Source organism: Tympanuchus pallidicinctus, unplaced genomic scaffold (assembly GCF_026119805.1).
Source record: "Tympanuchus pallidicinctus isolate F22 unplaced genomic scaffold, pur_lepc_1.0 scaffold1, whole genome shotgun sequence".
Classification (NCBI taxonomy): domain Eukaryota; kingdom Metazoa; phylum Chordata; class Aves; order Galliformes; family Phasianidae; genus Tympanuchus; species Tympanuchus pallidicinctus.
In genome coordinates, this window is record NW_026294618.1 from 29,814,352 (window position 1) to 29,837,886 (window position 23,535).

The window sequence follows — 23,535 nt, forward strand, 5'->3', positions numbered from 1 at the left end:
ATGCTATGAGGATAGTATTTTCACATAACTCAAAGAGATTAAGTGAGAAGAATACAGTCAACTGTCAGAAAGCCTTTTTTTTTTTTTTTTTTTCAACTCTGAGAGGCCTTTGCAGTTAGCTCCTTTCTCCTCATAAAATTCTCTATTCTCCCTGATGGTTATACAAATCTTAATATAGTAGAGGAGAGGTCTTCACTTCTGCAAGTATTCTTGGCTATTAAGAAGCAAAGACCTGCTGCAGACAAGCATTTCTTGGTCTCCATGAAGGGGGACTGAACCCTGAAATTCTCTTCACTAATTGAAGTACTAATTGAAGTACTAATTGAAAGTATAGTGGCCACACCTATTCAGTTAACATACAGAGACCCATCAACTGCATCAAGAGAGCTGCTGTCATACCAGCCACTAAAGTTTTCTTTGGAAGCTTACCTACAAAGGAAGATAATCCCAAGAATATACTAGAGAACAATCAGCAATTGCATTATTGTACTATCTCTCCTCCATCTGTAGTAAAAGTGATGAAATAATGGTTGTGTCACATATAAACTTAAACATTACACAATAATGCTGGGACATCCCCAACTACAAGATCTCTGTCCATTATACCACCTTAGTTTTCAATGGAGAATTGACCATATAAGGACAAGGAAATGGCAAAAAATCTGCTTAAAATTCTTTGTTCTAATCCTGTGAACACCCCTGTAGATGAGCAATGATTTCTGTTCAAGAATTTGACCTTACATAATTCAACACAGATGTGGATGGCTTGAAAATGGGATGCAGATGGTTTTCAATAATCAGCAAAACATGGGTTGCTTGAATTATCATTTTTGTAAGATCATCTAAAGGGTGCAGAGGACTAGAAAGATTAACTGGGGCATACTGAGAGGTCATTTCAAATCAGAGGTTATGTCATCAGGTTAGGGAGTATACTGAATCCTGTGAATAAATATTTATGTGCATCATAAAAACAATAGGAAGTGCTGGAAAACACTGTCTCTTTTATCCAAAAGCCAAGACAGCATTTTATTTGATTCAGTCATGTTTACCTCTAGATAGAAATGGCTCCGTAGTAGTGTCTGAAAGAGTGGTCATCTCTTGTCCAACCAGGGGGTTGCTTTCTCCTCCATCAAACATTCCAAAAACATTTACCTTATAGGTAGTTCCTGCCCTGCAATAATTAAATGTATTGTAACTGAAGACACTTGGCTTGATAATGCTGATACTCCATTTAAGAAATCTTTACCAGTTTACTATACAGAAAAGAAAGTTCTAAAATGTGAAGCCCAAAGACTAGTTCTTTAACAAGACAGGCAAATTTTCACTATTTCAGAGCTGGTTCAAGATGCTATACTTATGAATAGCTTTCTTTGTTCAAATAATTTAAAATTCTTTTAATGTTCCTATTTTTAATGCGCATACAAGTCTAACATGCAAACAAGTAACAGACTTTGACATGCTCTGAAGCTTCCTTTATAAATTCTGGCCTCTGATAAAATGAATCAAGAACTAAACTAGGCTCTTTTTAACATGAAGTAAGGGCTTTTTGGAGAAAATATAGAAATCCAAGCTGTCTTCTTCAGCATCTCATTAACATTCTTATATGTGAAATGTACTTCTTCCCACATCTTTGCCTTTTTCAGTTGCTGTGAGACTGCGAAAGGTGATGTGAATAATCTCAGAACCTGCCCTGTAAGGTTCTTTTCAAAAACTGCACCACCAATTCCTGATAGCATATCAACAGAAGTTATTCCTAATTTACAGGAGATTTTTACAGGTATTACAATCCCAGATAGCAATTAAGCAAATCTCTAAGCTATTATTAATTATTATTATCATTATCATCCATACCTAAGTTCCTCCAAAACCACAGTGCTGTCATAGGGCCCCACTATTAATTCTCCAAGATTCCTGTCATCTTCAGTAGGGTGGAAAGTTACTTTGTACCCCTTCACTCGCCCAGGGGCAGGCTCCCAAGTTACTCGGAAGCTGGACATAGTTGAATCAGAAGTTCTCAAATTTCTAGGTGGCTTAAAGGGAGAGGCTGTAAGGATGGAAGAAAAGGATTTAAATCAGGCCTGCTTCCAAAAAAGCCAACAAGTATGCTTTTATTTAAAAATGCAGCAAATCCAGCATTAGCGGCGTTTCTATGCTTTCTGTGCCTTTCCTTTGACATAGAGACAAGAATCAAGATATTAAATCTGAGATACACTTCAGCTCATTTTTGCTACCTAAACAACAGATGTGTAGGCCAAGCTCGTTATCAAGGCTCTCTCTCCAGACAGTAGATTGAAGGATAAACAGCAGTTTATTTCACCCATTGTAAATATCCATCCGATCTTACACACAGTAAGTGAACTAAACACCATCAGTCTTCTCTCTATGATAAAGATGATTGGATTGAACCACTACATTTCTTTCACGTGGCAAAGAATAGGTGAAACACAACTGAAAGAGAGAAGTGTAAACAGCTTTTTCAAACCAACACCAGAAAAGCAGAGTTTGCTTCAGGCAAAAGTCACATTCCTCCAGCACTCTGCCACCAGTATCTTGAGCTTCTCAAACTGCCTCATTATCCTCAAGAGTCCTAGGTCCCAGAGGACAGGGCACTGGACAAGAGACCTTCCATAGAAAAGGTTCTGCTCTCAGGCTTGGCAGCTCAAATAACTTCACCAACCACAGGGATGGCAGTATGTCAAAAAATAATTCCTCAAGTGACCGCCAAGCAGATTAAGGTTTTGAAGTCAAGAGCTACTTCACCTAATAGCTACCCAGCACAGGTCCGTACACACAGGCAGTATGGTTAACAAGCCTACTGTTAGATTCTGCCTCATTTTTGGTCCTGTGTAAATTTAAAGTGCATTCCAGCATCAGAAATAGCACAGTAATGTGATCTCAAAATTGCAAAAAAAACAGGAATCAGATTAACCAGGAAGTAGCCTTGGAATGAAAAATCTAAAACAAAAGAAAAATGGTTAGGAGTGGGGGTAGCTTTCTTACCCCTGTTTCTTTCAATTTTCTAAGTAGAAATAGATAAAATCCCACTTGTGATAAAAAAAATGCAGCTTCTTTGCATAGTTACCTATGATGTCACAAGAGTTTAAACTAACCAGATCGCTCTGGTTCCACTTGCTTTCAGTGTGATTGCCATCACAGTTATTTACACTGAGAGCACCACATCCTATCTATATCAAGATGAGCATGTGAAAAGTCAAAAGAAGATGGATGATCAGAGATTTAATTCAACATAATTTTGAAGATTGAAAAAGTAGGCATTAGTCAAGAGCGGATCAAGTTTTTGGAACAGTTTTATGTCAGTCGCATTCTAATTTAATAAGACTTCCTGCAGTAAATGCGGTGCTGTTATCTCCACTGCTAGACTTGTTTCTTGCTTCCCATCACCATTCAATATGATATGTGTCCAAAGATTAGAGAATGGCATAGAGTATTTACAGTGTACCTCAGTCTACCTCTTCCCAAAAAAGGCAGAAACATCTTGGAAAATTTTCTCTTTTGGTAATAGCTTTAGATCTCTTTGATTTGATCTGGAGAGCAAGAGACATTTGCATATAAAACAAAAGACCAATATCAGAAACAAACTAAACAAGGGGTAGAAAATTATTTTTGTCTTGAACTCAAAAAAATCCCCTCACCAGGAATTTAAGAACATTTTAGAGTTGCTGGTTCTGAGAAAAAAGGCTGCTTATCCAAAATGTTGTGGTCTCTGAGGTCAGACTTCCACTGAGACCTCTTTAAAATCAGCTACTGACTTTTTTTAATAACTTCATGTTTCTCACAGAAAATATGGCCTTCTAAGTAACAGGAAGTAAAGTAGCTATTTAATTGATATTCCAGACCAAAAATGTAAATAATAAAAAAATCTGACAACACCTGGTTAAATTCTGTCTTCCTTATAAAACACTTCAACTTCTGGTGACAGCATTTCAAAGCAACTCTAGTATTTTCATTCAGAATACACACATTTATATACTCAATATAATAGCAGTTGCCTGTTCTCAGCTCTTGTAATAAAACTTTCAACAAATCAAATGCTCCTTTCTACCTCTAGTATTTTTTTCACTTTGCCTATTAATTCATGATCTCTGCAGTCAACACCACAGGTTCTCTATAGATCATGTTTGCTAGTTTACAGCACAATCCTTTGATTATCAAACCCTGTGTAAGCATGTAGTACATACCTGTTGTTCCTTCTGCTTTTCTTGATTTTCCTTGTCCAAAATCATAAATTGGAACAACACTGAGGTCATATGTAGTTCGAGGCTTAAGTCTCTTCAACACTATGCTTGTGGCAGGAGCATTTACTCTTCCAAACATCTGCCTTCCTCCATTGCGTGGTCGGTAGTACACACGGTAAGACAAGACCTTCCCAGGTGAGGGCTGCCATGAAACTCTCATTGTATTCTCTGTCTCGTTGTCTACTGTCACAGTCCTGGCACTTTGTGACACTTTTCAGCATAAAAATATGGATAAATGTTTACTTTTTCACATAAAGATATATTCTAATGCATGCCTACAAAACGCATTCAGCTTTATTAAAATTATTTTTTACTTTCATTAAAATTATGTTATTTCATTGGGAGAAACAGAGGTAACTCACATAGGCTTCTATAAATTTCTTTTCTGACTGTAGTGGACTAAAAAAAAATACAAGTTCATTTTCCATTACAGACAAAAAAAAGTATAGATTACTCAACAACACAGCATAACTGGGGGCACTTTTTGATAATCTGTTAAGTAATGGATTCAGAACTCTCAAATGAAACTGATTATATAGCCCTTTTTTAATGAACAAAATGATCTACAAAGTCAAAATTTTCAAAGTTTCGAGTTTACAGATCTGATGTGGTTCTGGTATATGCCTAAAATCCTGAGTGTTGGAAACCACACTAAGAGATTTTCCAAGTATTTGGAAAGTCACTCACCATTAACTGTAGGACAATATTAAAGCTGAAATAAGGACAAGGACTAATAAGGTATTTTCTCTGCAGATTGCAGCACTCAGCTTTTGAGAGAGAGTTTCCAGACAGTTCAAACATTAAGAAAGATCTGAAGTAAAATGAAAGGTGTGTAATACTGCCAGTCAGCCAGCGTAACCCATCTAGATTCTGGCAAAATAGAACCTTCTTGGCATGCCAGAGCCAGTCAGTATCTCATCACACAGTAAGGTAGGCTTTGCAGGCTACAGTATCCTGTCCTGGACCAGAAAGATGAAATGTTAGACTAGAGTCTGAGTCCACTGATAGTCCAGGTAGTGCATTCCTTCAGGCAAAAACTTATTCTAAGAAGCCACAAATTAGAAGGCTAAACTGCCTTCTTGGTAAAGAAAGGATGCTGCTGCTCCTGAAGAATGAAGGAATATGTGTGACAGCAGTCCACGTTATTATCTTTTACCAGTTGCAACAAACACTGCTCTTGTGAGACCTTAAGAGCAGCTATACTGAGTTAAAGACTGACAGCTCAGCAGTCTGCCTCCAACAGTTTTCAAAACATGCCTAGGAAAGTATATAAAAATGGGTAAGCATACACGATGCTTCCCCAGAACGTTGCCTTAAACTTTGCTTTCATGTGGACCTCTCAGGCAACAAGAGAAACATCAAAGCTGATCCTTCCAGTGCATCCATTCACTCACTCTGGCTCCTCTAATTAATGGTTCTATTCCTGATCTCTGAAGATGTTTCAGTTTGCCTATACTGCAGGGGAAGCTCGAGCTGCTCTGAAGGATGCTGTACAATGTTTTGCAAATAAGTAAAAAGAAGAGCCTTGGGAAAGGTGATTAACAAAGATCTAGTTACCCATCTAGTTAACCAAGGTAAGCCAGTTTATGTAACATTTTTCTATCTCAGCAAAGCTTTCAATACTTTTTCTCATAGCATCCCTCTGAACAAAATGTCCAAGATACAGCTAGACAAATATATAATACTTTGGGAGAATAACTGATTCTGCAGGAATTTACCTTGCCTTCCCTCCTTACTCTATCCATACTGTTTATTTCAGCTTTCCAGTAGTCACAGTATTTCCAGTAGAACAGATTTCCAGTAGTCATAGCAAGATTCAAACCAATAAAAAGCTGGCCTCAGAGTAATTTATGGACAAAATCACTTCTCAGGTTGGAGGTAATTCTTGCTAAACTGGAGCCTACATGTTATAGAAGAGACTTTCCTTCTTTAACAGTCAAATAAAAAGGTAGAGTTGATTGATTTGGTGAGGGACTTTGTTTAGAGGGTCTGTTCAGTAAACAAAAGTGAAGATAAATAAGGTTCATTTTCATTAAATTATGATAATTTCATCAAGAACAGAATGTTACAAATGGTGGTAATGCTGTAGTATGCTCACCATCAGTGAAGGCCTCTCCTTCTACGGGATCTCCTTCTCCACTGCTGTAAGCTGCATATACAGAAATCCTGTACTTAGTCTCTGGCTCCAAGCCGTCCAGCACTGCATCCACCATATTTCCAGGGACTCTCTTCTCTCCCATTGTATCATCATAAAGTGATTTCCACACTATCCTATAATTATTAACTGCTCCTGGAGCTGGTGTCCATGATAACCCAACCGTAGTGTCAGTTATGTCTGTGGTAATCAAATTGCGAGGCGAACCACGTTCTGCAAGAAAGACCACAACAAACTGTCACTAAAATACAAAAAACTAAAGTTAGCAGAGTACAAATGGAAAATTAAAATGATCCTAAGAGCAGAATCAAACTTTTTTTCTCATCTACACTAGTTCAAATAACACATACCTGTAGTTCCAGGAGAAAACTGATGGTTTTATTCAACAAAATACTGAAAGTTAACTTTAAGATGTGAATAATCTATCCCATGCTTACAGTTATGCTTTAGAACTTGCAAAATAAAAATTATACTGAACAAAAATTTAAAATGAAGCAAGTGTTTATATGTGCTGCAGTTCATTTCAGCAAGTCAATGAAATAATTTTCCTCCATTCATTCATCTTCACCCTTCAATGTGTAAATTTTTTTGGTGGAGAGGGGTAAAGAAAGAAGACTTTAAACAGAGTTAAATAGTTCATTCAAATTTTCTGACAACCTCATTTTTTAGTATTACTATCCTAGTCTTCATGAGTACTGCATACTAGATCTATTACCTATTTCATTTTATCTGTTAACAACTAATTTGCAGTGCATTTACATCAGAGAAGAAAATAGTCACCATCTTTCCATTTGTACTTCTTTTTCCCCTCACTATAGTTCGTTCAGCCAGATTGGAATGAAGGAAACAGCTCGTTAGTCTATGAAATCCAGTTGTCAGCTTAATGACTGAATCGTGCTTAAAAATAGAGTTCATTGGTCTGAAGTGGTGCAGTAAAAGGAGTACCTCTGCTTAATGTTTAACATACGTTTATAACATATGTTCAATTTTCCTATTTCTGGCTTTTGAGGCAGGAAAGAAGCACTGACTGTTGGTTTTAATGCAACAGCCTCACTGTTGCAAAATCTGCAAAAGGAATCTACAAAACCAGATCCGTATACACACAGAAGGAGTTGGCTCTTCAGTATGTGTTCTCAGTGATTTCTTTCACTGTACAGGACATTTCTGAGACTGCTTAGTGAGAAGACCTAAACACTTGAGGTGGCCTCATGGCATCGCAGCTAAGTTTAACCTAGAGTGATAAAATTATATCCCTAAGTTATACCAGAGTAACTACAGGACCAGATTTAAAATTCTTTGAGCACAGAGAAATTCAATACCTTTCCACTGCTTAATCTCATCGCAAGCAACAAGTTACTCACAGCCATAGACTGCATTTTCAGTTTTCATACTCATGTGTCTTTTGCTTCCACTACAAATCTGCAATGCTTCCAAACATGAACCCGCAGGAACAAAACAGGGCTACTATACAAAGGCTTCACTTTGGAATTATTGTATTGTCAGCACAACCTCATTAACACTGAAACCAGTTAATCCCATGTGGCTTAATGATGAATGGAAATTAATATCAACTTTTTGGAAGGTAACGATGATGGTACAATAAGAATCATTAGTTTTATAGATTACAGAATCAGAGGGTACCATTCCAATCACCCAGCTGACTCTTTCAAACATAGTTAACAGAGCATGTTAAATCATTCCTTTGTGCTGCAGGGTTTCTTTTTTCCATTTAATTCACAGCCATAGAACATCCCATCAAGTTTTTTTCTGACATTAATTCTTTTTCCATCCTAACACAGTATTACAGTTTTATTCTTCAAGTCACATTTTAGCTTCACGATATAAATTACCACTCTTTATGGTATCTTCTCTTGAAAAACAGGCTAAGATACAGGGGTTTTGGTCAAGTTCAATAGTTTACCATTTTACAAAAATAGCAGTTGTGTATAATGAAAAAATTAGTGAGAAGATTCAATTCAGCTCATGCTTTGTGCTGTTTCACTAAATTCAGTAACTGTGTTAAATTAAAGCCAGCACAGAATCTAAACTCCAAAGACTGATTTTCCTGGAAGCCTGAAAAAGGATTTGCTTTCAGAAGTAAATTACACCAATTTTTCTGTCTGCTCTTAAGCTTCTACTCCCAAATCTTGGCTTTTTTTCACATAATAAAAAAAAAATATTAAGGCAATTCAAATGGAAAAAATATGGAAAACTTAACTTGGTAGAATGCACAGATGGCTCACAATAAAAACCTTTCTTTCCATATTTTAATGTAATATAAATATACAAGTTACTTTATTTTGGCTACTTTAAAACAAGGCTCTGCCACAACATGATTTCAGTATTAAAGTATCTGCTACCACAGCACAATTTTTTCTAAATCTACTCTTGGACACTGCAGTTAATGATATACATTGGAAACACTGCAAAAATAACCACATATTTAAAACCATTATTGATTAAGTCATTATTGAGGTCATTAAACAACAGGGGAAAATAGTATGTTTGGAATAGTCCGTAATGCACACCAGTTGCTGTAATGTGTTAGTTTTGAAGAAAATACCCTTTGGAACTAAATGCCTTTTTTATAAGGCAAGGTAAAAGAGGGAAAAGGGATTGGGATTCCTACCAAACCACCAGACCTCAATGGAAAATTCTGACTTCAAATAGTTGGAAATTGCTGACAAGACAACTTACCTACTAAGGGAAATTAGACTTTTTATATGTTACACTGCAACTGAGGACATTTATTTAACATAACACACTAACTTGATTTGCACCTCGTGTGTGAGGTGGAAGTTCACAGACAGCTTTGTTCTGTTTCAATAGAATCGCCCAGAAGTGTTTTTGTATGAGGGGAGCAGCTGTGTTTGAGATGGAGTTCAAGTTTAAGTCTAAAATTATTAGGATTCCACCAAGTATTATCTAAGCTGCTATATTAAGACTCAAGAAATGCATTCACACTCCATGATAACAGTAGTATAATTTAGTGACTAGAAAACATACAAGCAGACCTATGAAGCATTTTTCACTGGATTGAAATAAAATATCTAGATACATTGTGTTTTATTTTTGCTTTTTTTGTGTTTGTTTTTTTTTTTTTTTTAAATCTGCTACTGTAATACTGAAGCAGTCGCTCTGTTCATTACTGCACTTGTTCCGAAATGCTTGTTTTACATCTGCTTCTCACCTATGTCTTTAAACAAGGTAGAAAAAGAGACCATCTAGTTACAACTCCCCGCCATGGGCAAAGACACCTTCTCTAGACCACACTGTTTAAAGTCCCGTCCAGCCTGGCCTCAAACGCATCCAGGGAGGGCATACCCACTTCTTAGGGCAACCTGTTCCAGTGTCTCACCATCCATCCTCACAGTGAATAATTTCTTCCTTGTATCTAGTCTAAATCTACCCTCTTCTCGTTTAAGGCCATTTCCCCTCATCCTGTCACTACCTGCCCTTGTAAAATGTCCCTCCCCAGCTTTCCTGTAGGCCCCGTTCAGGTACTGGAAGACTGCTATAGGGTTCCCCCAGAGCCTTCTTTTCTACAGGCTGAATAACCCCAACTCTCTCAGCCTGAAACTTAAAACCCCTGAGTGAGGAAGCAAGACAGTCACTTGTTTAAAGCCATCCAGATTCTCCTCAGCAGTACTTAGCTCGGAGCTACCATCTTTTTACAGTAACATTTCATCCCTACCATCGCTCCAGGCAGGCACACTCTTGAAAATTAAGTTGGTAACTTTCAGACAAGTGCTTTTACACCCAGTTATGGACCTTTGCAATGTCCAGTTTCCATATTAAGTTTTTCCACTACAGTATGCCAGAGACACAATATAATATTTAAGTAGTTTCCCTGTGTCTGCTTGGCTTGCTTCCCATAGCTCTCTAGCAATCACCATTGTTGTTGAATACAAGGCCGTGTGAACCAGCTAATATTAAAATGTTAACGTTCATAAAAATCCAGTGGCTTTATTCAAATGCCCTTTCCCTTCAGAAACATTTATACAATTCCAGTTGATTCCAGTACAAGCTGTACAGGCAGTTTGGGCCCAAAGTTTAAACCATTTTCTGCACATATTCTTAACACTAGCTTTCAAAATTAAGTTGTAAATATCACACAAACCACTGTTTCATTTAAGTTAAACAGAGAACTGATCTATGTCAACGTCCTAAAAAGTCAAATCAGCTAAATAAAAGAGCATTCTTCTATTGAGATATATACCAATTTTTTATGGCATACAGTGAGATTCATCAGGAGAATCCTGGTAAGTCAGTAGGTAGGGCACTGCAGCAGAGCACCCAAGGGCGCACATCAAATGAGATGGTGCCAGAATCATGTTTAGGTTGACTCCAGTGGCCAAATTCTCCTCAGCACTGGAGAAGGCACTTCAATTGGTTGGTATTCTTCCATAGAAACCACAAAGAAGTTGCTTACTCCAGGAGTATCAGCCCTCCAGCACACTGGCAATGTGAGACAGGATGTGGATCTGGTAACGAGGGAAGTCCTGAAGGACTTGCTACACAAAACAAACTTGACATTGTTAGAGCAAATCTCTTTCTCTTCTGTTACTGGGAATGTAAAAGTTTGAGAAGGTGAAACCAAAAGAGTCCTGACTTGAAAGAGAGACTCTTTTTGTTCAGAGTACTGAAGTCCATGCTCTAGGAAAAAAGTCATCAGGAAGTCACAGTCAGTCCTTTTAATATTTTACCTATTTTTCCAACAGTTAGTCAGTTCATGCCAGCCTCAAATGTGTAGGAACACTTTTTTGTAATTCTTCCAGCCTTTCCGTGTTGATTTTTTTTTTTTTTTCTGGTGAATATTAAGTTTGCTACATAAACCTAAGATTATTTTCCAAAGCTTAACAAATGTTGGTTTCAAATGTCAGATCCAGAAATCTTGGAATGTATAATTGTAAAAAATGCATGATGCAGCATTGTATCTCCTGGAGACACTGAGTTCTTGTTTCTGTCAGGATGGAAGAACTACGCAGTTTGAACTTTACGCAAAGTCCCAGTGATAAAGCTAAGAACCTCATTGTAAGAAAATGTCACTTGAATTTGTACTATTCTGCCTGTAGGAGGTCATTCATTTTAAAGCATTTCTATGTTACTATAGAAACAGCAAAAGCAAATCATTTATCTACCAAAGAGCCACTATTCATTTTCCGAACAACAAGAACAAAAACTGGATCCCTCTTCCACAAAAATCCTCAAAACTAGTCTCTAAGAAATGTACATAGCAGAAAATAACATAACTAAAAGCTATATAATGACAACTTTTGTCTCTAATGCACTGTTTCAATAAAGCTCAATTCTCACAGCACAAAGAGCCACTCATCAAACAGGATGGCTGGACTGGGCCCTACATCACTCAAACACAAACATTCTAAAGGGCTACAGACTGTGACGTAACTGTATGAAATTTATCATCCAAATATAATAAACTGTGCTGTGTTTTGGCAATTCTGAAGTGCACAAATGAAAGAAAGAAAATGCACTGACATTTCTGCTAAGGCAGGTTAGCAGTCTCACTTATTTTAAAACAGCCACCAAAAGTGTTACTAGGCTAGGATCTTCACTGATTCAGGTAAAAATGGTTTGAATTATCGGTGTCAGCAAGGTGGGGCTCTCACCACTCAGTCTTTTCCTGAAAAAACAATTACTTGCTAAATTTCTCTGAAATCTGTATTTAAAATGCTTCAGATTTCTGTTGCATTTCTGCTTAGTATCAACAACTAAAGTATTCTTGAAAGTATTCTGAAAAATACGTAACTGCCAGCAAGAGGACACTCATAAAAATTGATCAACAGCTTTCAAACTTTTCAGACATTCATAATGTTTAAACATTTCTGTATAGGTTGCTTAATCTAACAGTGACTTTGTTGTTTTTTGTTTTTTTTTTTTTTTTTTTAATAACTGCAAATAATTTAAGTTAATGTATTTAGCAGCTAATGTACAGTATGTTCTTTTCATCTGACAGAAAGCCTTTGGGCAGAAAATGAAATTCTTGTCAGATTTGCAACTGCCTCTCCCAGATTTAAAAAAAAAAAAAAAAAAAAAAAAAGATTAGAAAAACAGTAGCTCTCACAAAATGCTCAGTGATTGCTGCAGCACTTACACGCACTGCTGTCACCATGTTTATCATTGCATTTTATTTCTGGCTTAAGACAATTTGGATAAGATCACACATCCCCAAAAACCTGAAAACCAAATTGATTGTTTGGGGGTGTTCAGCAATAGGAGGGAGAGTTTTCCATAAGGCTTTCTTGTGGGCATTTCTTGCTTGTTCTTCACTGTTTAACAATTACCATCAAATATAACGATGGCTACTGATTTGTTTAGTTCCCCTTGTTGTCACAAGCCTTGCTCCATCAAATGGCAAATGGCAGCCTGCACTGATATAATTTACTTCAGCAGTTTCAATATCTTTGTGAGCTGGAGGGAATGTCAGCCAACAAAATGTGTCTGAGGAAAATTTTTCCATGGCACCTTTATAGAAGGGCTCCAACCACAGCTGTCCAGTGATGGATCACCATGCAATTTTGAAAGAGCAGGTATAAAACTGGAGCTTTCTACAGCACATTTTTTGCACGTGCAGTTATGTTTACTGCAGTATGAAATATAAAGCTCCAGAATTATCACCTCTGGGTGGTTACTTCATAAATGCAGACAAAATCAGCCAGTGATTCAAAGAGGCTGTAGGAAAGATCAGGGCACTCTAAGTTTCCTGAAGTCTTACTTAAGGAAAGCATAGTGTTTTTTACATTTAAGAGAGGAGTAAAAAAACGGTTTTCTTTTCTCATTATAGTAAGACAAAGAAGAAATAAACTTATTCTCTGTCTGAATACTTGTAAGGTATGGAACAGCACCCTCAATTTCTTATCACTTATTTGCTAAATTGTCCATATTGTGTTGTCTATGCACAGTTTAAAAAAAAAAAATCTGATCCTTTTGCCTATTTGCCCTCTTGCTTTTATGTGGAGAAACAGTAAGGGCAAGGATATACTTAGTTCATAAGAAAAATGAAAAGAGAAATAGAGAACACAACTGGTAAATAATACAAACTACAAACAATGCTGGGTTTGTGTGGATTGACTTGGTTGGGTATGCTGAAGAAAAATCACCTGAAAGCATTGACAAATTGCCACGTAGGGCAAAGAAGAGGAAGAGGAGGAACTTCCAACAGCAACTAATAACTGCTCGAAAACACTTTGGAGGCAGCGTATGTAACTGAAGGACCTTTGCCAAATTCGTAGGCAGACATGTTCTTGCAAATCACATTCAGTTTAAAAAATTATCAGCTGTAAGAGTCAGGTTTTCTCTCTCTGCTGAAGGCTACTCTTGCAACTGATATAAAGTAACTGCCCATGTGAGTTCTCTTACTACATGCAGAGCAAAATAAATCATTACTGAAGGCAGTAAGAATGTTTGTCTACACCCTTAATCACAGGGGACTATTTAGTGATTCACTAAAATTCCACAAACATCTGAGAGTTAGGATTTTTCATTTCCTGCCACTTCACTATACGCTAGCTGGAGAAGCTACTGTATCCTCTATTCTCACTTTGCTGTTAGTGCTGAAATGTTCAGAGTGCTCAAACTGACTTCTCTTAGACTACATATCAATACAAGAGATTCACAATTGTTCCAGTTTGAAAAGCGATCTCAGCCCTAGCTCCTGGTATGATGACAAACTGAAGTAGCCAGCAACTATGGCATCTGACTGAATGGCTTTGGAGAGAATTCATATGGTGAAGACATTAAGTAAGCCCCACTGGGATTCCTGATACAGGAAAATACCCAAGTACTCAGTACTTCTGTGCTATTGGCAATGAAAAACTTACCTCGCTATTTTGTTTTTTAAATGCTATGGCTCGTGGAAAAACTAACCAAAATACTAAACACTTTTTTATGCTTCCTTTCACAGATTTTTTGTCATTACTGTTGATAAGTTTATTTCTCCAGGAGGTAAGATCTGTCCAATTCCCAGCCTCAGTCAGACAAGTTATTTCAGCTAATGATTAGTCAAGTACTCAGTTCACTGACCTGAATAACTTTTCAGAAGAGTCCCATCATATTTGTCTTAGCTTCATAGGCAATATGACTTCTATTTTCAACTGAGTTCCTGTATTAAGCTTTAAAGTTTGGGTGTTATCTTTTGGTTCCCAAAATGCCAATCCATTCACTCTTAGTTGTCCGATTTTCCTCACAAGTTTAGTCTTTGTATCCTCCAGTGAGGTAAGACAGTACCATATAGTGACATACTATCCTATAAGTACTTTAACAGTACCTTCTTTCATACCATTAGTTTCACAGTCTTTTAGAATATCTATTGACAGCTCCAAAGACTTCTGGCCTACTTCAAATATTTTTATTTTATGTGAAACTGCAAGTATGCTGAAATATAAGGTGGATGTTCCATCAGGAACACTTGATCCTTCCAGAGCTCTCCCCAGGAATTCTAAATCTAATTTACTTATTAATTTTTCTACTTATTAATATACCTAATTTCTCTAAATCTAATTAATTTATTTAATCTAGTAGATGTTAGGGAGAAAATTTTTCACTGAGAGGATGGTGAGGCCCTAGCATTGCTGCCAAAAGAGCTGTGGGTGCCCCATCCCTGGTGGTGTTCAAGGCCAGGTTGGATGGCACTCTGGGCAGCTGAGCTGGTGGGGGGCAGCCCTGCCCACTGCAGTGGGTTGGAACTGCATGGGCTTCAAGTCTTTTCAAATTCAAGCCATTCTATGATTCTGATTATAACTTAAGTCTCTACTGCTATGCAAAAAGAAATTTGTATTCCTTTATTTACCTTTGATCACTCAACAATTACTGGATTCTGTATTTGCTCTTACTAACAATTTATCTAACCAAAAAAGACTTAATAGACTGCTCAAATACAAAAAGTAACATTTTCTGGAGCAGCAGTGACAAGGTTTTCCAATTCAGCTGAATGTTCAAAGAATATTTGTTTGAGTCATATCTTTTTAAACGGTATGCGTAATTTTTAATTTGATTTTCTTCTAACTGAGAAACTGATAGAAAATAATGCAGTTAAGTTGCATGAAGGAAAGTACACGTCCTTCTGAGGTGCATCATCCATTTCAAACTCCATCTGGATGCCTAAAAATTATTACTGAACTACAAACAACTACCCTTCTAATTTTCTTGACTCTTTAACCAATTTTCAAATTGTTTTTCTTCTTATCAGCAATTTATTACAGCAGTCTGTAGGAAGTCTACATGAGAATCAGAGTCCTCCTGCAGGAGGGAGCACTGAAAGGACATCACAGTCATCTGAGACTCAATTCTGGTTTTTTTTGATGGCACTGTTTTTTCAATTCAATGTATTTCACCCATTGCTTTCTTTATTTATTTCTTTCTTTTTTTTTTAGACTAGATTTTAACTGAAGCTCTAGGCAATGAATTGAAAGACTTTCCTGTTGTTCAAGCCTTACAGATTAAAAAGCTAAGTTTATTTCATGAACTCAGAACACAGCTGCTCATTCCAGAGCTCCATATTAAGAAATAGGTCTGACCAAGGTGCCTGATCCACTGAGACAGGATGACAGAAAGTAGGAGGGTTGGGTTGTCTGATGTGTAGGTGGTGGTATTGGGAGACTAGAGCTTAACTCACTGCTCCTTTTATAGTCAATGGACAGAGAAACGTTCCTTTGAAGGGAAAATGAAATCTCAGATGGACTACCTGCCTACTGAACATATCTGTCTTTTTTCATTAATCACAGAAGAATCCTAGAGATTCCACGCTGCAAACTTCAGCATTCAATTAAGTGCCCGAATTGGAACTGACTTTTTTTTTCAAGTAGGTTTCCTGATTTGTTTTTAAACTTGTGCCATAAAGAAAAAGAGAAACTGAGAGTCAAGTATATTATTACTATAAATTCATTAGTGTCAGTGGAAGAATCTTAATTCCATGTAATTCATCTATGTTTTCAAGTACCGTGTCTAGAGAGCTGGAATACCAGACTTTAGCAATACATACCTGGTCAGTGCAGAGCACAGTCCCACTTCCTTTCATGGCCTAAGTTGCAGCCTTTCCTATCCCCTGACAATTAACAGATGACGCTGAGAATGCTCACAAGGACCAAGTCTGGGAAATTCTCCACTTGAAAGTAGAATGAGAGCAGCCTCCCCTCCTTATAAGTCTCTGACTCTGATTTAGGCACTTGCCAGCATCCTGCTAATGCTCAACTCCAGGTTCTTATTCCTCAGTTAGAAGCAAGACCTATTTCTTTATTTCTCTGTGCAGACAAAAAGTTGTGACTCTACTACAAAAATGGTTCCTGAACATCTTTCAGTCTCAATATAGAAGAAACTCTACAGATTTTCAAAAGGATGAGATATTTTAACCGTAGTTTTGGTAAATCCATGTAAGGAGATCCCTGTTGAATGTCATTTTACCTACTTTTCATTTACGTGTTTACTTCTGCAGAAATCTCAGAAAGATAATACATTTTAAGACATCTTAAACAGTATCCATACAAATGAATAACCGTATGAAAAAAATAGTTACCTTCGAGTGTTTCTCCCTCTCCAGAAAGAGCTTCTCCTGCCCCAGAGGCATACAAGGCAGACACAGTCAGTGCATACCTAGTGGCTTCATCTAAACCTTTCAGCACTTTAGATGTAGTGTCACCTTTCACAGTCAGTTCCTTAGTTTCACCTCCTGCGACTGGAGTGTAAGTTATAAAGTACTGTTGCACTTTGCCAGGAGCAGCACTCCAAGACAGCTTCATTGTTGATGTTGTAGCATCAGAAACTCTCAGATTTCTTGGATTTCCCCGGACTGCTCAACAAAAGATATTGAAAACAAATTGAAACAAACCTTGTTTCTTGGTTTAGTTTTCAAGTCACCACAACATAGATTTTCATGCTGAAGAAAATAATTCCTGATTAGCCTGCACTAACACTGCTATATTATAATATTATCATAATCACAGTTGTACAATTCTCTATGCAACTCAACACAAAAATGCCCTATAAAGCTGTTTTTATTCTTTCTGTTTTTCTAGAAAACTACAAACTCAATCCTTGAACACTTATACATACTAGCACTCAAACACATGCTCAACTTCAATACACCAAGATCCATGCTGAGGTCACTGACTGCAGTATCAAGTTAAAGATCAGCAGTGACGTGTGAAATTAATACCTTATAGTTATCTACAGATTTCTTTTTGACTTTAGCTTTTCTGGCATCTATTAAAATCTCAATGAAGCTTCACCAAATGATCAGGACATTCATGTCTCTGTACTCTTGGGAATTTGTTTAATAATGCACGATACTTGTTAAAAGAAGATAAATGTTATGTCTAAGCCAAAGTTTGTGGTACAGTAATAACTTTAGTAAATTATATTCTTCATTTGTTCCTTGCTTCCCATTCAGAAGCACAGACTGGGTGTGAAAATAAACATAATCGGTATTACCTACCACACAATCATGTGGAAAACTAAGTAAACTTAAATGTAGACTCTTTGCCCAAATTACCTTGCCAGAGTTGGTTGTGGAGGTTCAATATACTATATTTGAAAAGCAAATATTCCGATAAATTCTGGTTCTGATAAATTCTATTGGCACTGAACATCTAACACCTCTCAATGAGATTTCAGTAATTTTATAATTCTTTGCTCATACGAGATAATATTTATAGTCAAAAGAGGTTATTCTCTTTTCAGTGTGAATATGTCAACACACAGTAAAGTTTTCTCAAGCATACTATATTCATAGCATTGATTACGTACCTTCATCAGTTTTTGCATATCCATTCAGTGCATTGCCGGGCCCAGACTGATACTCAGCAATAACAGACACTTCATATCTTGTATCTGGAATCAAGTTCTGCAGAGTAGTCGATCTTTCGTTTGCTGAGACAGTCACCTGTCTCCTTTCTCCTCCAGTAAGTGGTCTATATACAAGTCTGTACCTTAGAACATTTCCTGGAGCTGGAGTCCAGCCAACCATAAAGCTATCAGTGGTTTCATCTGTTATCCTTAAGTTTCGAGGAGCACCTTTAACTGTTAAAAAGAAAGGAAAAAAAATAATAATTCATAAGGTGCAATCTCAAACACAATAATTGGCTCACTATCCCAGAAGCTATTAAAAACTGTGGTGTGAGCCATTTAACTTAGTCTAGTCCCTGACAAAATATAAGTCTATAACTCATATGTCATTTCCTACCAATGAGGTGGATGCATAAAAGCAGAACTTGTCTATCCCAACATACAATAAAATCTAGTGCAGTGCAAGTTGTTAGCATTTTCCTTCAGACAAGTTTTAATTTTTATCATTTGCTATCTAAAGTATAATTCAGCTAACAAGGTATGCTAAAGCACTGTTCTTCAGTGTTCAGTTACAGACCTATTAAAAGTAGAGCAATTAACACTCCTAAAGAGAAGAATTTGTTTTTTACTAATCAGAAATACAACATTATTTAAAATTATTTACAAGATTTAAGTCAGTGTTAGAGCTATCAGGACCAACTTGCTGCATGGAGAGCTGCTGACCTTTACGTGATTATGGAATTCAGTCTTTTCAGACATGTTAAGATTTCATTAAAATGTATCATTTGCAACATGAAAACGCTGATTATTTTTATTCAAGTTATTCCATCTCCTGTCTCTTACAATCACAAGCCACATATTCTATCAGTGAAGAATTTGTCTTGGAAAAGGAAAGAGTTCTGTGTGGCAAAAACATTCGGACTGGTATAATGGAAATATGCACACCAACAGTGAAATCTGTATCTTCCAAACTTGCCATCCAAACTAAGCAATTTTATAAATGTGTATTTACATCAAACCTAAGAGGAAAATTCAATTAAAAATTTTCCATGCTGCTGCTGCTTTTGCTCATCAAAGGTCACTAATGACAGCATGGAATAAGGAAACAGAGTGGATTGATATCAAAAAAATTTTTTAAAATTAAAAAAAAAAAAAACAACCCAAAACAAAAAGATGGTTTAGACTAGACTGAGTATCTAACTACTGGAATAGAAAATAAAAGTTACTGTGATCCTTCTCCTTTAAATCAGCGGAAATGCATTTTAGCAACTCTGTCAAGAAAAAAAAAAATACAGCTGCCATGCTTAAATTTACAGCTATTGATTACAAAGTCACACTGACATCAGTGGAAGTTTTGAATCAGTAAGAATTACTGGATCAGATCCATTAGATTCTGATGAAAAACAGCTGAACATAAACCCCTCCAAGCCTATGGTACATAGAATGGAATTTCTGTTAATGTGAGCTGAAGATGTAGAAAATTACATAGGTACATGCTTGACTTAAAGGCATTAAACTCAACACGCACACATTTCTGCATCAGTCATCCTATGACTACTAAGACTAATATATGCCAGTGAATTTATTATTTACAGCACAACACTTTATTTAAAAATAGGCCATTGCAGAGAAAACAAGCATCCATCCACTTTTCAGAAAAAATAAAATCCAGTCTTAAGAATCCAACATTGATATTCTGTTGGCATTTTGTATCTTTATTAAACGCACTCAGAGACAACAGTATGTATTCTCATCTCACATGACAGTACAGCTTCTCAGCTCTTGCTGGTTGTTTGTATTGTATACACATTCTCTCAGTGAAGCACATTTTTATTGGAACTATTCATTGGAATTTGACTCTTTTACATCAGAGAACAAAACAAGCCTACCTTCTAAGGTGGTTTCCTCTCCATCTAAAGGAGGGCCATCGCCATCTTCATATTCAGCAATCACACTGACTGCGTAAGTAGTCTCAGGCAGCAAGTTAGTGAGAACTGAGCTAGTACTTGAAGCTGGTACTGAAACAATGAATTCATCTCCACCAATCGCTACTTTATATTTAATGAGATATGACAAAACTTCAGATCCAGCCGCAGACCAGCTCACTTTGAAACTGTCAGATGTTACATCAGAAAAGACCATGTTCTTTGCAGGAACGTAAGCTGTGTGAAAATGAAAATGTGCAGCTAAGACATACTTGCTAGAATATATATTTTTAACATATAATCTCTAAAATCAGTGAAAAATGTCTCCTGATCATTCCCCTTATTCTAATTGACAAGATGTTTTGTTGTCATGCAACAGATACCATATCTAGTATCTAGTATCTCTCAAATTATACAATGAGTAGAAGCACCAGTGCGGTGATTTCTAGATCAAATGAGAACAGTTCACCTAAAATATAAATATTTTGGAAAATTTAAGAAGGAATGTGATAATCAAACTGGGTTCTCTCTTCTACATGTCTCACGAACAGCAATAACACTTTGCCCTCATAGTGGGAACTATGAATCCTAGGGGTTTTTGTTTGTTTGTTTTTTAATGTAGATTAGAAATAGGACAAAATAAATCCCAGTATTTTTTCAGGAATTGAGTCAAAGGGGAAACAATGAACTTGACATGAGGCACAAACACAAACCTGACATCCTGGGCTTGTTTTGGTAGGCCTAGTCAGCCTAACAGTAGGGATGTTAAGACTGCTTGAGCCCTCTAAAACAAAGGCTGCTTTGCTGGTTTGTTCCTCAAAGCTATCCTGAAACAAAAGGCTTATTTTTAAAGAAAGTGGAGTTTTCAGTGCTGGGGACTATTCAACATTAGTTTTCTAATAAAGATAAGCAGGGACTCACTGTAAGTGAACTAATCCTAAGTAACTTCAGCTGAACAAAAGCTAGAATTTAGGTATTTTTTTTTTTTTTAAATAGTAAACAGTATCCAAGCTTGCCAAGTACAGATACATGTGAAGACTTTCATGCCCTGCTTTATTTCAGACTTCATAGTTAGAATGAGATTTATGTCACCTAGCATTAGCTGTCTTATATTGCCTTGTTTTAAGCCCATCTTCTTTCCAGCTGGGGAAGACAGAAGGCCAGTTTCTTAGGAACGTTCATCTTACCGTAAAAATTAATCAAATCACCTTCTGGAGATGCCTACATTGCTTCATTGCCTTTAGAATTCTAGAACACAAGCTCTGACTAGCTACTTCACTTTGAACAGCTAAAGAATGAACTTTACTAAGTAACTCTTTTACTGGAGACTTAACTGAAGCTACACTGAGAAGCTCCTTAGCACTTAGGAAGGAGAAAGATATTTCTACTTTTTTTTTTTTCAACTCCATTTCTTTATTATTTCCTCCCATTGCTTTTAATATACATCAAAATTACAACCAAACCCCAGCTATTACATTTTTTATTTGTAGATGGTCAATTTCTACATTAATTCTTTTATGTAGCTGCTACAACAACAGGACATTGTTTCACCTTTTTTTCATTGCATTTTCCATATTTTTCTAGGAAATATTTACTCACATTTTTTCCTTATTGCAGCCAGTTCCTGCTCAATCCGTAGGCAGACAGACTGTGTAAGTTCAAATGATATTCTTTGGAAAGCATCAAAATCTTCCACTGTGTAAACATGGGTTTCAGCAGGAGGTGATGCAATTGCTTCTAACTCTGTACGCACTGCATCCTTCACACCAACTGCAAATATTTCTACATCTGCATCCCTCAGCTTTATTGCAGGTTCTTTAAAAGCATCTGATGATTTTCCATCAGTGATAAGAATCATGACTCTTGGCACATTTGGTCTTGATCCTTTGCTGGTAACAAATACTTTCTCCCTCACATATGTCATCGCTTTGCCTGTGTTGGTAGATCCACCTCTGTAGGGGAAGGTGTTAATAGCTTGAATTATGTCTTCCACTCTGTTGTATCTGTTCAAAGAAAACTCCATATGGGGATCTCTGCTGTACTGGACAAGACTTATCTGTACTTTTCGAGGCGATATCTCAAAGCTTTTAACTAACACTTCCAAAAAGGCTCTTACTTTAACAAAATTGGCGATACCAATGCTGTAGGAGCCATCCACTAAAAACACAACATCAGCTTTTACATCCACACCACGTGAGCATTCTGTAAAGAAAAAGAATCACCGCTATAAACAGGTATTCAGTAACGATGGTATTTCAATTGCATCTGCAGTGCATGCATTATATCCAGTTGTTTATAAAGGAAATAAACCATTTCAAGTAAAGCTCTTATAAACAGTAAAGGTATGATACTAAAGCAAATATCTGAGGTTCAGACAAAAAGCTCCTGTCTGGAAATAATGCAGTAGTTCTTAACTCACCCACTTGAACTTTGACTTGCTGTGTTTTTTCCATTATAGTTATGGGCTCACTGGGGGTCAGTCCTTTCATTGCATAAACATTAATTTGATACTCTGTGTCTGGAGAGAGATCTTTAACATTCAGAGCAGTAGTCTGAGGACCCACACTCAGCACATGTTGTTTTCCACCAGTTATCATTGGGATGAACTGTATCCGATAGCCAGTTATTTGGCTTGTGGATGGATCCCAAGTGATCCTAACAGATTTTGAGGAGATCTGAGTGGCTACTAAATTCGAAGCAGGCTCCACCACTGAAATAAATTGAAAGTAAACCCAAATTATTAATTGCAATTATAAACAGATTTATTTGTACGTTTTTATTTCCTAAATAAATTCAGTCATCCTTGCTTAATCTTTACTTAAAAATCACACCTATTTTTAGCATAAACAAACATAACTGAATTACAGGAAATTTCATGAGGGGCATCAGAGAGAAGGTAAAAGTATAAAGAGTGCATTTGTGGAACCAGTTTAGTGAAGATCCAGAAGAAATGCTCTTCTCCTCTAAGCCTGTTTCAGTCAGAAGTGAAAGCAACACCCATAAGAACACAGCAAAGGGTCTGAAAAAATGCAGACCTGAGCATATTATTGTGACAGCAGAGTCATCCTGCTACCATTTTGTACAACAAATAACTACTTATTCAGAATCTTACACAGACAGAAAACTGCAGTGATACAGCTTGATGTCTGGTTTTTTTCAGGATTCTTCAATTTATTATTTAACATTTAACATTAATATTCTGCTCTTACATCAACCAGATTTTTCCTTTTCATACATTTGCTCCATAGAAGTGAAGCTGGTGTTCAAAATGACTGTAGGAGCCTCTGATAACTGATCATCATTTTGTTGCCCCTGAAACTACAGAATGATGGAGCTATTCCAAAGCTACTGCATTACATTTTGTCCTCCTGTATTTAAATGCACAGAGCTGAAACCTATT

General features: G+C 36.7%; 1 protein-coding gene across 5 annotated transcripts in view; it reads right to left on the reverse strand.

Annotated features, from left to right (window-relative positions):
- COL12A1 (collagen type XII alpha 1 chain) overlaps positions 1-23,535 on the reverse strand; it is a 104,821-nt gene that overhangs the window by 60,592 nt on the left and 20,694 nt on the right. For 4 of the 5 annotated variants that reach the window (XM_052678833.1, XM_052678854.1, XM_052678822.1 and 1 more), the window contains exons 9-17: positions 22,555-22,845; positions 21,735-22,337; positions 20,100-20,372; positions 18,172-18,444; positions 16,943-17,215; positions 6,355-6,624; positions 4,200-4,466; positions 1,852-2,044; positions 1,050-1,171 (exon numbers count right to left, since the gene is read on the reverse strand). The exons of the other annotated variant lie outside the window; for it this stretch is intronic. In XM_052678833.1, the coding sequence (XP_052534793.1) occupies positions 1,050-1,171; positions 1,852-2,044; positions 4,200-4,466; positions 6,355-6,624; positions 16,943-17,215; positions 18,172-18,444; positions 20,100-20,372; positions 21,735-22,337; positions 22,555-22,845 (2,565 nt within the window). The remainder of the gene's footprint in view (positions 1-1,049; positions 1,172-1,851; positions 2,045-4,199; positions 4,467-6,354; positions 6,625-16,942; positions 17,216-18,171; positions 18,445-20,099; positions 20,373-21,734; positions 22,338-22,554; positions 22,846-23,535) is intronic. 5 annotated transcript variants of the gene reach the window in all.